This window comes from Etheostoma spectabile, chromosome 2, assembly GCF_008692095.1.
Source record: "Etheostoma spectabile isolate EspeVRDwgs_2016 chromosome 2, UIUC_Espe_1.0, whole genome shotgun sequence".
Lineage (NCBI taxonomy): Eukaryota > Metazoa > Chordata > Actinopteri > Perciformes > Percidae > Etheostoma > Etheostoma spectabile.
In genome coordinates, this window is record NC_045734.1 from 11,537,219 (window position 1) to 11,554,646 (window position 17,428).

General features: G+C 38.7%; 2 protein-coding genes across 3 annotated transcripts in view; one reads left to right on the forward strand and one right to left on the reverse strand.

The window, feature by feature from the left end:
- Positions 1 to 9,712, forward strand: part of prelid1b (PRELI domain containing 1b) — a 14,199-nt gene extending 4,487 nt beyond the window's left edge. Inside the window, exons 4-7 of one of the 2 annotated variants that reach the window (XM_032530841.1) lie at positions 373 to 486; positions 974 to 1,052; positions 7,886 to 8,077; positions 8,652 to 9,712. In XM_032530841.1, coding sequence (XP_032386732.1) covers positions 373 to 486; positions 974 to 1,052; positions 7,886 to 8,007 — 315 coding nt within the window. In that variant the 3' untranslated portion in view covers positions 8,008 to 8,077; positions 8,652 to 9,712. Of the gene's footprint in view, positions 1 to 372; positions 487 to 973; positions 1,053 to 2,891; positions 2,918 to 7,885; positions 8,083 to 8,651 lie in introns of those variants that run through there. The other variant, XM_032530851.1, reaches the window with a different exon arrangement.
- Positions 9,713 to 12,559: 2,847 nt separating this feature from the next.
- Positions 12,560 to 17,428, reverse strand: part of mxd4 (MAX dimerization protein 4) — a 22,777-nt gene continuing 17,908 nt past the window's right edge. Inside the window, exons 5-6 of the mRNA XM_032530860.1 lie at positions 16,005 to 16,167; positions 12,560 to 14,556 (exon numbers count right to left, since the gene is read on the reverse strand). Coding sequence (XP_032386751.1) covers positions 14,396 to 14,556; positions 16,005 to 16,167 — 324 coding nt within the window. The 3' untranslated portion in view covers positions 12,560 to 14,395. The remainder of the gene's footprint in view (positions 14,557 to 16,004; positions 16,168 to 17,428) is intronic.

A 17,428-nucleotide genomic window follows, 5' to 3' on the forward strand; every position in this document is an offset into this window, starting at 1 on the left:
AACCGGCCTCATCTTCAAAGGAGGCGAGCGTTTGAACGCAGTGCAGATGTAATGATCTCCAAGGGAAGAAGGGCCTTGACACAACTTGCACATTAGGCCGCTTTAATGGGTTCTTTTTTCACACTTTCACTGCTGTACACTGTACGCTAATGCGGGATGGATTTATGCTACTCGTGTATTTAATCTACTGCAGCATGAAACACAACCGGAAATTAAGCCAACTGACTGGTTCTGATCAAAGAAATTGTGAAAATGTTTCATTATAAATCAGCTCTTAAACCCCTGTTTAAAACTGGATTAAAAAAAGACAATTTAAAAGCTTTTCACAGCTTTGTCCTTTACCTCAGCCACTTTTCTCTTTCCCCATGTTAGTCGGTTGAAGAGCGTTGTATTTTCCAAGACTCTGTGGAGCAGCCAGCCGCCACCAAGCTGAAACGAGAAGCGTGGATATCATCAAATGTTTATGGCTTCTCCAGACCTATTCAGGTACTTTTAACCTTTTTGCGCAACAAATAGTTACCCATGCTTGAATCAACATGTTCAACTATTCCATATTCTATATCAATGTAACATACATTTTTTATCAGTCTTTTTTTTTTTTTTTTTCTCTTTGAAAATAGCCATCATCATATCTTTACATAAGACAGCTATGAATTCATAAGCGTAGAGGTGTAATAGCAGTAAAATAGCAGCGAAGCACACTATTTCCAAGGCCTTATTTTGATTTGTAGGTCACATAACGGGCAGTAGAGGCCTGGGAGCCTGTGTGCAAATGCCAAAATAAAGAAGTGGGAGAAGTGAAAACAGTGCCAAAAATATGTCAGCCTAAATTGTTATTATTACTGTAGATGTGGGAGTTGCCAGGCTTGCTTTTATATCTCTAGAGAAAATGAGAGAGAGGACTGTTAGCTAAGTGTTGTTTTTTAGCTGTCTCCCCCAATGTAAAGCCATTTCCTGTTCTGTCTTATCCCAGGAGTTTGGATTGGCCCGATTCAAAAGTAACCAGGTGAAGGCCATGAAAGGGCTGGATTACGCACTGTCCAACTTACAGGGTACGTACACTTGACTTCAGAAAGGGAAGAGGGAACACATTTATTTTTAACTGTTGCCATTTCTGGAGAGGAGAAACTTGTATGAGAAGTAGGGCTTTCTTTCCTTAGAACATTAGATGCGACACATTGTACACAAAAAAAGTGTATGTATGTATGTATGTATGTGTGTGTGTATATGTGTGTGTGTCTTAATTTATACAATTTCTATACTTTGTAGACATTGATAAACATCCTTATGATGTGTTTTCATGAATCTGGTGAATGTAAAAACACAAGTGGCTCGCTCCAGACATTCAATTGTTAATGTTTACCCTTCCAAGTTTGTAGCAGTAATAACTCCACGAACAGGCAGAAATGTACCCCGAAAAAGGTTGATTTAAGCAGCCTAAAGGCCCTTGTTGCTGCTGAGAAATATACCGAATAAATACTGTGGCTGCAGAGGGATATGTAACCATGGCAACGACGGTGACAAACAGTTTGGATTTAGACTCAGGCCAAAGATTTAGGGAATCACTGTTTCATAAACAAAATACTATGGAGCAGGCTTGGGCTGCAACTAACAATTGTTTTCATAGTAATTAATTAATCTCTGGATAATTTTCTTGAATAATCGATTTGTTGTTGTAAATGGTGAAAAATGTGGATCATTGTTTCCAAAAAGCCCAAGACGACGTCAAATATCTTATTTTGTCCACAACTCAAAGATATTCAATGTACTGTCAGAGGAGAGAAGAAACTAGAAAATATTCACATTTAAGAAGCTGGAATCAACTTTTATCTGAATCAACTTTTAACTTTAGTCTTAAAAAATTACTCAAACTGATTAATCGATCATCAAAATAGTTGGCAATTAATTTAAATGTTGACAACTAATCGATTAATCTTGCAGCTCTAGAGCAGGCCATATGAAAGACACTTAAAAATAAAGCCTTTCCATCGACAGACGAAAAGGAGAATGATTCAAAAACCTGATAACATAAACATGAGAAGACTTAAGGCCAAATATAGGTGCTGTCTATAAAAATATGGGTGTTCACTAACAAATCCTGGCAGCTGTCTACAACTACACTATATGCAAAAATGTGTGTCATCACAACTAGGGCTAAAACTAACGATTATTTTTATTATTGATTCATCGATTAGATATGTTATTGATTTCATTGATTGTTTGGTACATTAAAGGTCAAAAAGTTGTTTTAAAAAACAACAACAAAAAAAACAATCAAACTTCCCTAAACCTGGGTCCACACATTCTAATCTTTTGTTTTTCCAACAAAATGTTCCAAAACACAAAGATATTTAGTTGAATATGATAGAAGACAAACATGTAAGGTGTAATTTCTATTAATTCTTTTGGTTTGAAAAATGACAAATGATAAATCTAGCTCTAATCACAACCCTTTATTTGTCCCGAACAAATACTTTATCCTTCATCAGACTCTAAAAATTTTTTTCTAAAAAGTTTTTGTCTAACTTGAATTTTTTAAAACTTTTATACATCCAGGTAAGTTGATTAAGAACTAATTCTCATTTGCAATACTACCTGTAACATTCACAGTTACACATTCATACCTGAAAAATGCGTAGTACTACCACACAAAACAATGCAATACAAAACACGAATTTTTGAAAAGTATATTTTAATGACCAGAGAGGTTATTAAATGATAGGAAGCCGTTAGATGGAGAGGCAGTGTCTTGTTTGGCAGTAGGCTCTGATGAGTAAGGTTTGTACTCTGCTACAAACTCTGTTGTTCTGATGCAGCGTACTGTTGTCTGAAAGGACATTCTCCCATTGTTGTGATTCTGTCCCACTCCCCCTTTGTTGATGGCACTGCAGGGATTGGGATCAGGCTAAACGTTATGGTAAGTGTATAAGCAGTGGGGCATCTGCCTGCCATCCCAGGCCTTGCCCAGGGTTGTCACAGGATGCCATATATGAGCCTCAAACAGTAGATTGTGTAGCTAGTGTAGGTAGTGGCTTTCTCCCCTTGTGTTGTTTATGCAGATACACACTGTATTTGTCCCCAAGCCTCAGAGTAAAAGTGACTCAAAGGTTGATCTAGTATTGAACTAGATAGTGTTTACATTTAGTTGACCCTACTGTCAGATGTGAGACTGAATCCCATAATCAATATTGTGATGTTTGTTCTCCAGTGTTTTTAAATCTGTAAAACCGATATATATTTTAAAAAACAAATCCAGAATAGCATAACAAAACAGATTTCCCTAACATTAGTTATTTGTAGGTATTTCTGAGTTCTCACTAAAATAATATGATAATAATTTGTTTTATTGTCACAACAGAACAGAGGAACATCAAAGTATTCTGATTAGTAAAGTTTATAAAAATATAAACTTAAGATATGAAACTTAAAGTCCTTTGAACAAAAACACAATAACTAAAAAATAATAATAATAGTCAGTGTTGCCAACAGGGATGTTGTAGAGCGCCCTCTGGTGGAAAAACTATCCAGCGCCAGTACTTATAACATGGTTGTCCGTTCTTATTTTGTTTTTTCAATATTAATTTATCAGAATAATTTGTCATTATAAAGGATGAATGAATATTAAAAAAAAAAAAGAAAAAAAAAAAGCCTAATATCGGCCAATAATATTGGCCCGCCAATATTTTGGTCTCGGAATATTTTTTACATGCAGCTACTAGTATAAAGTTTTGATGTGCTCTCCTGTTTTACACCTTAGAGATAAAAAAGTTACATATTACATTTACAATGAACAAATCATATGTTATACACACACAGACTGTTTAAACAGTAGATAGATCTAAGGAAGCCCTGGGAGGCAAGTGAGAAAAGAAAAAGAAACCCAGTGATCCATTTTCTAAGTCAGATTTAAATAATTTTTTCTCCTGTGGTTATGATTTAGGGCAGGACATAATCTTTTTAAGTTCCTTGCATAATTTTGTGCTTCCTTGCCATACCTTTCCTCTTTCATTCCTTCCGAGCCATGTGTCTATTTTCGCTCAGCTGACAAGCGCAACGCCTCAGTATGGATAAGCTCATGGATTTTTCCTTTGAACTGGGCATTAAGATGATATACTGCTCAATGGGCATATTTAAACTCTTCAATTCTATGATTTAAATTTCTTATGTATGACAAGATAATGTGCAATGTCACAGGTGTCGAATGTGGTGGTGAACCAACAGAGAATTATCAGTGAAAAAGAAGTACGGTGTATGAAATAAGACAAAAACTACCGTTCTTTATTAGACAGTAAACAAACAGCTTTAACCTAATTAGGGACCATACACCTAAAACATTTTACGAATTATTGATTAAAAAACACGTTACTTTTGCTAAAAAGAACTTTTGTAACTCTGTAAATGTCAATTACTGCAGTTTGCCATTGTATGGCAGTATAGTCAATGATAAAGGCTGAAGAACAGAGGGCCTGCAGTGTTGCTTTGCTGTTTTATTCAGTTTATTTTGAACTATAAATAAATAAACAAATAAAATTGGTCTGATTGGACAGAGTAGAAAGTGTGAGGGACAGGAAAGGTTGGAGAGAGCCATGTCATGTGTGGGATGGATTCATGTGATGCGGTGATGGCATGCAATGCATCTGGGTCTGTGTGCCTGCTTTTTATTATTTGCCTTTTATTGATTAGATTGACTGTCGGACACAATGCTCATCTCATAGGTCCTGCACGAGGTCCTAACTTCAACAGACATTTTACCGTATTTTTGTTTTGTCCAAATTTGATTTCTTCAACATCAGAATCGTTTTACATCCTGCAAAACCAAAGTCAAATTGACACTAACCTTTGTGCTGAACCTAATTTACGTACCTGCTACACTTAAAGTACACTTTAGGGAAATAACAGCACTAAATAAACTCAGCTCTGTGCTTTAGACAGCTATACTGAGCTACCTAGAGAAATCAAAAACAATCCCACTACCTGATTTTACAAAGCCCTTTGCAAATGTGTGTCACCAATTTACTATATGGTGCTGAACATACTTCAACAATCTGAAATCTAAAAGCATACATTATTAGACCAGCTCAGTCTCTGAAATATCACAATTTATATAACCCTATTTATGCTACCCAGTAAGACCAAATATTTTTTTGATACACTGTAATACAATGAATCACTTGTATCAAAATCAGACCGATAGCGTCTGAGAAATCACCTGAGAGATACCACAGTACCGCCTCACTCTTGGAAGACTGTAATGTCTGTTATTTCCAGACATTTCCTTCAGAGGAACATAAACCCCTAAAAAATTCTTAAACCTGTCACTTAACAGGCAAACACAGGCTATGGGAGTGCTGCGATAGTCCTGATAATGTAAAAAACCCCTGAGGGTGGATTTGGAACTTTTTTTCAAGTTACTTTTATATGAGCAGGGAATTTAGTAGCCTTTCACTTTCAGCGGAGTTAGTGGGGCCTCTACACAGACACAAACAGTGGATCAAAAACACACAAGAAATCCACTTTAGTGAGGAACAGGAAACCTGTTAAAACCAGTTGGGCAGCAGTCTGCTGCCAGTATGACACCTCTCAGCCAGTGTAATTTTAGTAAGGACTGACATTGATCACCTTCCACTAAAATACACATGGTGACCATAAGATGGGCGATGTTATAGAGGTATACAGGGATTTCTTCTTTTTTTTTTTAATGTCGCTTATGCAATTAAATCCAACTTGCACTATATTTTGGTTTGTCTTTGCCGTTTAAAAGAGTATAGTATGTAGAAATTAACTGTTTAAGCATTAGTGAAACTGGCCCCTAGAATTTCCCAAAATCCAGTCCCTTTAGTTATTGTCAGTCTCCAAACGTGAAGAGGTTTCTCCCTCCGTCTGCATCCAGTCACCCTCGCATGACACACATCTGCTGATTTGTCTGAAGGAAGCAGCTTGTCCCTGCTCTCTCTCTCTCCCTCTCTGTGTGTGTGTGTGTGTGTGTGTGTGTGACTTTTTGAGAACATAGATGGAATACGAACAAACAAAACAACACACAAACTACACAGCACATCCTGAGTAGTATTAATAATTATACATGCAATATATATATGTATATATTATTAATAATAATAAATACCACTGTCACAATTAACCATAAAATTGAATATAAAGTTTTTACCAAAAAAAGTGTATACATAGTAAAAATAAAGGAATTTCCACAGCATGGACATTACATCGGACACATTAGTCCTAACCATGAAAAGAACGTCAGCGGAGGGTACCAGATCTTATCAAACACACCTCCTATCTTCATTTTAAAATCTCTGTCTCCAGATATTCTGTGTGTTTGCCTTTTCTCTTAATCACAAATACTATATATACATATGTGGGTACAGAGTCCATTTTTCACACACGCACTTTATGCACTTTAAACTTTTTTGCAATCACCATTCCAAACAAAACAGCCATGTTTTCCTACCTATTGGCTAAAGACAAGGAGCTTGTTGCTCAAGGATGGCTATGAGCTATGATCAGGTTCCCACCGTTTCCCAAAAGCCTCCGAGAAACAATAAAATATGCTTTTCCAATATGTGTACAGTTTACTGCTTGACCAAAAAGAATGTGTAACACTGCGGATCATAGACTGTGTAACTTTTCCCTGTAATTATAGTCTGTGAAACGTCTTAAACTATATAAGACCATGTCTGACATTGACTGAACAATCTCTGTTATATACTCCTCAAACATTCGTCCCAGACTTCATCTTTTAGTTCTACATTCAGCTCGTCCGCTCACTCCTTTCCGAGGCCAGATGTGTTCGACAGAGCTCTGTCATTAAGGATCTGTCTTAAAAAAATATATATATATATATAAATAAAAGAAAGCCCTGCAAGTAGCAGGGTAAAATTAATTTATTGCTTCCAGAGACTCATGCTCGTTCAAGATTTCACAGTTAGGCATGTGCTTTCCGACATAATGTCAGATTTGTTAATATCTGAAAAAACTAGACACAGGGATATTGTTTACTGCTCGTAACTGTGCAAGTTCCCCTTAATATATTTGTTGCTTATATTACAGATACCTCAGTTTCTCTTTGGGAAACTGCTCTGTTGTGTTGTGATTCTGGCTGTTGCTCCCACGTGAGGTACTTGAAGTTTGAGGGTTCACAATGAGGTCAGGCTCAAATAGACTGTGCAGGCCATGGCACCGAATCCAGTGTGAGGCCAGTCCTAACAGAATACAAATGTGGGTGTGCTGTTCATATCAAGACTTTTTCAAAAGACTTTTCTCTTTTTAGAGGAAGTTCATAATAATTTAGGTTGTTGTCACTTTTCCATTGTTTAGGCATGAACCTCCTTACATAAATGTGATGGTAACTTGACATGTAGTAATATTTCCATAACTCTGAGCCAATTTCACATTGTTAGAGATGATGCCAGATCACTCTCTAAAAATCATTTTCCCGTTACTGTGTAACCGGGAAACAAGAAAAAAAACCTTGTACAACCACTAATAGTAGTAATAATCAGACCAGCTGTCTCCCTTCTTGTATTTTCAACTTTCATTCATGTCAGAAGCATCAATAAATAAATGAATATCCAGCAAAGCAAGATTCCAATTGTCCCTGTCATTATACTTTAAAACTTATCGCTGTTTTCTAGCAGTATGATGTTTCCTCTCACACACCAGGTGCCTGATATCTCGCTCCCATGGGGCCTTTTTCTGTAAATCTTCTGTCATGTGTAAACAAAGACGTAAGGAACACATATGTAATAGCCACCTGTGTCTAAACAACAAAAACAGCTTGATGAAGCCAGCAATGTTGCATATTCCATGTCAGCAAAGGGCTAAAGGTAACAGATCGTTGTTGTCCTGTCTGTCGGTCTCTGGACTCTTACAGGAGAGACGCCCCAGCGGCTGCTCAGGGACACAGTGAAGGATGCGTCAGAGAAGGCCAAGGAGGCTGCCAAGAGCCTGGCGTCAGCTGCTACTGTCCCAAAGAAACCGCAGCAGTACGTCTGACAGGACGGTGTGTGTGTGTGTGTGTGTGTGTGTGTGGAGCACCGTACAGGTGACACCAACTCAACACAATGGCCCAATCTCAAAGTGAGCTCTGAGGACTAACGACTAGAGACTCACAGACTTACTTGATCTCAGGTGCTAAGTGAGTGAGTGAGTGTGTGAGGCCACATGGGCTCAGATGGGATTGGGACAGCACTTCACAAGATCACGTTACCTTGGCGACGTTTAAAAACAAAGATGTTGCCGACTCTTGCCGGTTTTGGAATTTTCATTTTAAGTTTGTTGCTTTCCACACGGCCAAGGCACAGGAGACGACTGCCAGATTGTTTTTATTTTTTATTTAAGCTCTTGTTTTACAAACAGGACAACAGGTCCAGTCCGTGGTCGTGTGTCTTGCTGTTGTTTACCTTTTTGTTATTTCTGGATTTCCCTATAATCTCTGCGGAAAACGTCACAATGCTTTGAGTTGTTTGTAATTCCCTTTGGTGAAGTCTGCATTGATGCAGACTCACGGAAAGGGCTCGGTAAGAGTGTACTCAAACACTCACGCCCTTTAAAATTCGACATTCGGACCCCGAGCCCTTAGGACTTTTGCGAGAACGCGCACCGAAGTCTGTGAGTCCGGATTTTGGGATTGTGCCATCGCCTTTTGGTCATCTCTATCATCTTGACTGGAATGAAGTTTTCTGGGACCTCTCAGATTGCTGTTTATTCTTTGTTTTTCTTCCTTTGGAATGAAGCAGCCTCTCTTCTCTACAATTGGACTCGCTTTCTGTCTTGGTTAAATCTCAGGTCCTGAGCTTTTTGTCTGAAACACATTGCCTTTGTGGAAGCGTTTAGATTGTGACCAGCAGTACCTTTTGATGCTGTAATTACTAAAGAGATAAATGCCAGAAATGTAGTTTATTGATTTTAATTTAGTGAGCTTCTTTTCATACAGAATTATAAAACTCTTCTTGAACAGTTTGGCACTTTGGAATTCAAGTGATATTATCACTACTATTATCATAATTGGTCCAGACTAAAGTTCACATTAGACCAAATCATAATAGCAAGCAAGAACAATGATTATGATTTGATGGTTGCACGCATATCAATGGTGAACCTTATTGTATTATGGTCAATTTCCTCATGCTTTCTTCCTTATTTGACATTTTCTGGGGTTGAGACTATACTTCCCACTTTCAAACACATAAGTACATATTAGGCATATTCACAGAAGGATTAAAATGACTTTGTAGTGTGAATGCTGCTTTAACTGGATGACTGTGTAACCGAGGTGCGTCCTTGAGACGGAATCATTTCAACCTGCCTGTTGATATGAAGCTTATGTAGCCATGAGGATAATAATTATTGTATAGATTTAAGTGATTGCATTCCCTTTTTACAATTGAGTTTTTGTGAATTTTTGTTGCTCTAAGACTTGAATTATATTTCAAAAATAATATTATATTTCATGTAATGTCTTTTGAAGGATTATTTAGCATAAAGAATTTGTGATATAGGGTATATGTAGGTGTTTTTTAGCCAGAAAGTAAGATATGTAAAAACAGCATTGATTGGGCTTTTAATTGAATTTTTTTTTTGTTGTCACATTTAAAAACATTTTTGACCATCCTTGCAAGTTAAAGTCGAGTGTTTGTTGTCTTGTGTTTTCTCATTGTCAAACTAAGCTTTAATAAAATGTGAGAAGTTATTTAATTAATTCTGCCTTCTTGTCAATTTCATAAGTTAAGTTTTCTCTGCTGTAACAGAGACAAAAGATTAACTCTGACCTTTTTAAAAACTAGTTAATATTCCAGACTACAGATCACAGTTTCACAGCTCCACAAACCAAACAGGAAGCCCTTCAGCATCTGAACATGTTTATCTGCATATCCCTGCTGCTTTGTTCAGTTGAAGTTGTCACAGTGCACACTAAGCAGTGTGTAGTTCCATACTGTGTATCATAAATCATTCAATAGGCAATGATGAGGCTGTGGCAACGTTCTGTATAAAACATGTTTTTTTTTATTATTATATTACAATGAGAGTATACACAATACCTTCAAGTGTTTGCTAAAATGTAGCCAGCACCAGATACTCCTGTGTACACACACTCACACATACAATACAAAACAAAAAGGAACTTATATAACATCTTCTGAATGCATATTACACATTCGCTAAAAACGAACATATTCACAGGTCTCTGGCACAGAACTCTCCCTACTCTGCACAGTATGTCAGCCACTCCCCACCATCCTCCTCAACTATAAATCCCAGCCTCCTCTACAGCCTCTAGGATTTCTGTTGGTAAAAAAAACAAACAAAAATAGAACCACAATTCTGGTGTGTGACACCCATTTCACTGTGGAGCGTCACCCGGTACATAAACATGCAAAATAATGAGAAAATTCATAAAGGCTGTTGTTCCGGAAAGCGGGATGCTGACCTAAAGCCTACAAGTAGTTAAAGCTATTTGTCTGGAATCACACAAAGGAGCTCTTACAGTACTATCATTCAGCATAGGTTTAAAAGTGACTATTTATTTGGCAGGAATATTATTTCATTGAAGTTGTGTAGATTTTATGGAGGCACCCTCACTCAGCAGGCTCAGGCTAAAGGATCGGTGTGCGCAGACTTCTCTGCTTTCACCCTGCTCTCTGTGCAGAATGCCCTTGGTCTGTGCTTCACCCTGATTTCATCCCACCAACCTCTCTCCTTTTTCTCCATCTCTGCCTACTGACTTCCCTAAATATCACACTGTGCTTTTGTGCTCTTAGAAAACCCAACACGCTGAAGAAAATGTCTGTGCAACGGCAACATGAAAGCAAATATCAAACCCTGTCTGCGCTTGCTCTGGTGACCCATAAATTACGCTTTGATTTTCATAGGCGTTCAACAAAACTGCTTGACATAAATGTTTTTTTTTTGCAATGAAGAGAGAAGCTGTAACATCTCCTGTTGCCTCTCCAAGGGTTTACAAATAAGAGCAACTGTGACTTCATTAATCTCTACAACCTCTGCTTTTTGTTTTGTTTAAGAAAAATAACTTTTTCCAAGGCACATCATTAAAAGAATTTCCATAAACACTAACCACCCAGCATTCAAACTAAATGTTACCATGTCCAGTCAGCTGCTCAAAGCCCCTTATTCTCAGTGTGTGCTATGTACATATTCCAATGATGACATTGAATAATTATAATCTCACATCTGGCCCTTGTCCTATTCACTCTGTCACTTTTCTGCTGGGAGGTTCTGTGCAAGAGAATTACTTTATGCCATCAATATGGTTTGCTAGGTTGTTCAATTGACCAACAAATTGAAAAAGGACATTTCTAATACAGTCATGTATATATCCTTTGATAATAATGTAAACTCTTGATGTGTTGCCCTCCTGCAGTGTATGGAGAGTGCAGATAGGAGGTCATCAAACAAAATATAGAGTTGGTCACCATATAAAAAGAAAAGAAATGCACCACAGAGTCAAAAGCAAAACCATTTGATTTTCTTAAAAACCCTGCCCGCCCACCCTCCCTCAGAAAGCACATGATGGTAATATTGCTGTGTCTCAAGAGGTCCCCATGATCAATGGGTAACACTATGTTTGGGACAGACCACTGGGAGCACGGAGGCCTTTAAGCTGCCATCAATTGGATTATTCTTTTATCGCTCCTCTCCCAGTGACTCCCATTGAACAAACACATAGTCAACATACATTAATAAAGAAAAGATAAACATGCTTCAAGCCCAGAAGTTTTGAGCCCTGTTGGTGACCATTCAGGGCGACTGGAAGCTGCCATGGGAGTTTACCAGTGTGAGTTTTTATTTTTCTGTGACAGAGGCAGCACTGGCAGAGCGGGCGTCGGGAGGGTGGGGAGTGCTGCTAGGACCGGGTGTACAACAACAGCGGCTGCTCAGTAGAGACAAAAGGGGCTTTTGTTTTTTTAATAATGTATTTTTAATGAGGTCTTTTCTTCAAGTGCCCCTTGCTCATGTGTTTTGACATGGTAAGGGTTGAAATCAAAGCTTTCAGCCTCGCCAGGGAGGATGAAATTAGGAGGAGGAGAGGAGGGGAGTGTGACCTGAGTAGGGACCGAGGATGAGGAGGTGGGGGGGGGGGGGGGGGGGGGGGGGGGGGGGGGGGGGGGGGGGGGAGAGGAGAAGGTCGAACGCTCACCAAGGCACAGAATGACAGCAGGAGAGTCCCCAAGGGAGAGGGGCCATGTATAAGCTCCCCTGCCCCCACTCTTACTTCAACAGCCTGACCTCATGTCTGTCTGTCGCCATATATTTAAAATATATATATATATATATATATATATATATATATATATATATATAATAATTTTATATATAGATAGATATACTCTTTTTTTGTCTTTTTATTATAAGAGAACATTTAGGAAAATATAATACAAAATTGAATACAAGAAATATAGACTACACTGGCTAATATCACTTTTAGTGACGAGTAGCCTATTTTGTATACAGTTTTTTTGTGTTCTTTTAAGTCTTTTGTAGTTTTGTATTTTTTTTTGGGTCAGACCTGCCATGGTGGACTGGCCCTTTTTTGTTTTTTTTTCTTATTTTGAGGTGTTGGGACGCCAACCTCTAAAGACTGCCAGAGTCTGAAGCCTAATGATTATTAAATGGTCAGAGAGCGAAAAAAGCGCCACCTCCGTCTATAGTGACTATTGTGCAAAAGTTACAGACAAGTTAAAGAAGAAATGTCATCTACGGAAGTAAGTAACAGATAGAGAGCAAAGAATATTGGCCTTTGTGCCAGAAAATAAAAGTTCAACTGAATGTGATTAGTTTGCTAAGTTTGCTAAAATGAACGCCTCTACAGAGAACAAATCATTAGAGCTGGCCCCTTTTTTTTTCTTTTAATGTTTTTTTCTTCCACATTAACAGCTTTGACTTGTTAATCAGAACAAGAACAAAAACCATCCAGACAAACATGAACACTGCTTGAAAAAGTAACACAGCTGTAGAGAAATGTGAATTCTGGGTAAATGACATTGTAAGCAAAGAGAAGGATCCATTAGTGAAAAAGGAAGATCCACTCTCTGTCAGCACCCACTGTCCATCTACAGGGGAAAAAAAAAAGGAAAAGGAAAGGAAGTCTCCCGTGACACCTCAAGGTCCACCAGAATCATTTAAACACTCAGAGGAAGCACCCGCCTCACGTATTTATTGCTACATCAATTCGCTACTGAGAAGGATTTGAATCAATTTTTAAGGAATAGAGTTTTTAGTTATGAGGCAACTCCTTTTTTTAATTGACATAGTAGTCCATCCACACCGTAGGGTGGTATAGTGTAGTGGTCAGTAGTGTGGAGTAGTGGTTAGGCAACCCAACCAGAGGGAGACATGAGGGTTTGGACAGTAACTATACATCTATATACATTTGTTCTTCTCTGCTACAGCTCTGTCACTTTTTCAGTTTGTCTTTGACCAAAAAATTGGTCACATTTGGTAATGATGTGACGACGTTTTGTGCAGAAGTAGCCACTGATAAAGTCCTGTTTTAGGCCATGTAGTTGCAGATGCACCGCTGCACATTGACACAAACCTAAATAGTGGAAGAATTAAATGAACAGTTTAACATTTTGGGGAACAAAGCTTATTCAACAACACCATGTCTGTTTGCTAAATATCAATCAATCAATCAATCTTAGCATAAAGACTGGGAAATAAATATGTTTCCCAAAATGTCTAAAAAAAACATTCCTTTAATCTCTGTCCTTATTTCAGCAGTCAACCGTTTTCGAGGAAGATGCAGGACATCTGCAATAGCTACTTCTGTAAATCGTATTGTGTAAAGGGAAGATACTGTATGATGTAAATAACTTTCAATATTGCAAATGTTGCAGAAGTGCTTTACCTTTTACATCACAAACTTGGTGCAAAGCCTTGTCTGTGTATTATTGCCTCATGGGGATGACATGAAGCTTGTGTACACACACGCACACACACACACACACACACACACGCACACACTTATATTACAGAATCCCGATTAACAAGTCAAAGCTATTTATCACACCACAGAAGTCCCCATTAAAACCACAAACTGCTCTGCTCTCTATGAGCCTGCGGCAACACTAGGCAGGGGTTTGTGAGGGCAGCGGGAGGGCAGGGCTTGTGAGGAGGAGGGGCAGGTTCTGGCAGGATAAAGTAGGGTGAGGTAGGGTCAGGGGGTTCAGGAAGGCTTGAGTGGCATTTCAGCCCCATGTGCTTCCTGGAGAGCCAGGGCCAGGAAAGGAGGTTCAGCTTGTATCGCCATTGTGGGCCGGTCTGATTTAGGTAGCGGACGGCGTTGGCGATTGTCGGGCAAGGTGTCGGTAAGGGGAGGAAAGCATCGGCCAGGAAGCTGGTTGGGAGATCGAGCGTGCGGCGTCTAACAGTGGTGCGGCTGCAGTCTGTGGGAATGTGTGGCTGTGTAGCTGGTGTCACTGGAGCTGCTCTGGAGGCTGTAGTGGTCCTCCTCCTCGCCGTCGCTGATGCTGCCCACGCTGTCCGCCTCGCCAGGAGTGAACTCCATCCCCTCGATGTCTACCTCTGCACGCAAAAAGAAAAAACAGCACTGTTCAACACAAAAGAAGTGAGGGAAAACAGTTTATTTCCACCTAACTGTGGACATATTTATTAAGGAGCCTGCAGCGCCTGTGGATTAAACCCAGATTTAGACAGCCATTAACTCTGGGCAAAGAAGCAGATCTCCATCCATTTATAAACAACTGCATGTGTGTTTACCTCATCCAGGATTAATAAAGATACTGTACTAGTCCACATTAATGCATTTCAAGGGAGTCTGTGAGCCTGGTGAGCAGCAGATTGTGCCTTTAAACTCGGTGTTATGCTCAATAAGAACTAGCTTGTACTATAAGTAGTCAAACCGCATCGAAAGGCACAAATATTTATAGCTGTTCTGAACGACGGGATAAAAGGCCTGCCACCACAGAGGGTGTGACACGGTGAATGGTTTGAATATGGGATAACAGCGTGCATTTTCAAACAGTCAGATGCCGTCTTACTATCTAACAAGCACTTTTTTTGTAAGATAATTTTTATATACATATTTATATATATATATGTATGTACAGTGGTGCTCATAAGTTTACATGCCCATGCTTAAGTTGACTAAAAAGATGAATAAAGAAATTGGCATGGTTTCATTTCAGTTAGACTAATAGCAGGTTTGATTTGCATTGAGAGATGATATTATGGAAAGTATCCCATGGCAATCTCTAGGTATGGTGAAGGGTACGTGATGATATGAGGTTATTTTAATTCAAAAGGCCAAGGGAACTTTATCAGGATGCATAGTATCCTGATCCACGAAATAACTGGCCTTTAATAATAAAAATCTGCCTGCGTCTATGGGAATTTAACATAGGGGTATGTATACTTATGCCCCCTCTATTTTAAGGAAGAACATTTATTTATTTACAATACATTATTCTTTCACAAAGAAAATTGGTGTCCTTAAAGGTTGGATTTTACCTCATTTTTTAATTAAGGCATTAAGATAAATTTCCAAAACATAATTTTTTTATTCCTCTTTTTAGTCAACTTAAGCATGGACAACTGTGTATATATATATATGTGTGTGTATGTATACACAGTTTTGTGTGTGTGTGTCAAACTCAGTGTGAGCCATACCAAGGTCCTTATTGATTTGCATCAAATTGGGTGATCTGCATTGGAGTTGTCATTGATGTCATAGTTACATAAAGCTGTGACCACAATGCCCAGGACTGTCCACGTGATACAGAAAATGAAGTCCTGAGAGACGTAAGATTCTCTAGAATTAATCTACATGTACATTTCCAGTTAAAGCATTTCACAATATGACACGCACACGTCTATATCCGCTTGAGAAAGTTATGTACGGATGAGCTCGTCGTCACTGATGAGAGAATTCAAATTCAAAATACAAATATCCAAATCTTGGACAAATTAGGTTTCCTAGTGGACTGCTGGGTGGCTTTTGAAAGCCAGCGTACCTTGCTCGGAGTCAGTGGAGATGGTGGAGCCCATGCTGTCTGTGCGGATGCGCTCAACAGATCCGGACACAGAAAGCTGCTCCAGCCGGCGTTTGAGGTAGCGATGCTCTCTCTGCAGCTGCTCCTTCGTGTTTAAAGCCTTCCTGTCCTGTTCCTCCAGCTTCTGCAGAGACACATAAACGCCAAGAATCAATGACAATGTTCGCTGGACACAAACATCTCCATTTTTACTCTCTCTCTTTTTACTGTATACCCGTACACGTTTTTGTTTCTCTTTTTGTATCGTACCATGCGTACCATTTTCCAGACATTTTTTCTTTCCTTGTCATGCGTTCCCTTGCAATAGGAAAACATATTATGAAGGAAGTTGTTCAGAAAAAAAGAATCTGACTGAGACCTTTTTTTGGCTATTTAGAAAAGGCACACAATACCCCCTTTAAAAGAATATTTCCAGCATTTGACATTCCTATTCAAAAGAAAGAGAAGTCATTGTTGCACACCACATACCATGTATATTTGTAAATAAAATTAAGTAAAACATGCTTTACACACACAATTACTAACATAAATGCACCAATGCAGTAAAAGATGACATGAGACTATGTATACAACTGGTTTTCTTCCTATTGTGATCACCATGTTATTTGTATTTATGTATTGTATTGTATGTGTGATTATTGGTGTTGGTTTTGTATTGATACAACGTATCTTTACAAGAATTTAAATTCATGCCATATCACACAGATGCTGTCACTGATATTATTGCATACAAATTTGAAAACTTATGAAACCAACCAACCATCTAGTTTTTTCTCATCTCCTGCCAATCAGACCTCTGATAAATTTACAAAAGAGATTATTAAACAACAATATTACGAAAGGGGCCGACTGACTGTGAACAGTGAACATCAACTCTAAAAGTTGACTCAACCTGGGCTTCCATTTTGCACTTGTTTGCATGTGAAAGTTTTCGGTGGTTAATCAAAGCCAAGGCGAACACATGTGGCCCCTTGTGATGCGATTGACGAGAATTAGCGGAGACTGTCTGAGAAGAGAAGACATGCATGATAAACAGGAAATGAAGGGTTAAAACTTGCTGTGCCTGGATTTTCCACCAACCACAGTGTTGCTGCTTGTACACAGCAAGCTCAGTAAAGCGTGTCCTAAAACTGCACTTAGATGAACAGTTCATCCTCTGCATGGCAACAATCTAATACTATTATGCAAGCACTGAAGTGTTATTAAGGCCTTCTCTCTCACTGCTCCTGGGGCATACTTTTTCTTTAAGGTATCTTACATGTCTCTGTGTGTGATCTGCAACAATAAATTAACCGTGGAGGAGGAGTTGAACTCAAACAAACCCAACATCCAATTAAAGCTGCAAGCAGCGATGAAGGGCCCTAATAATAATTCCTTCAATTCCA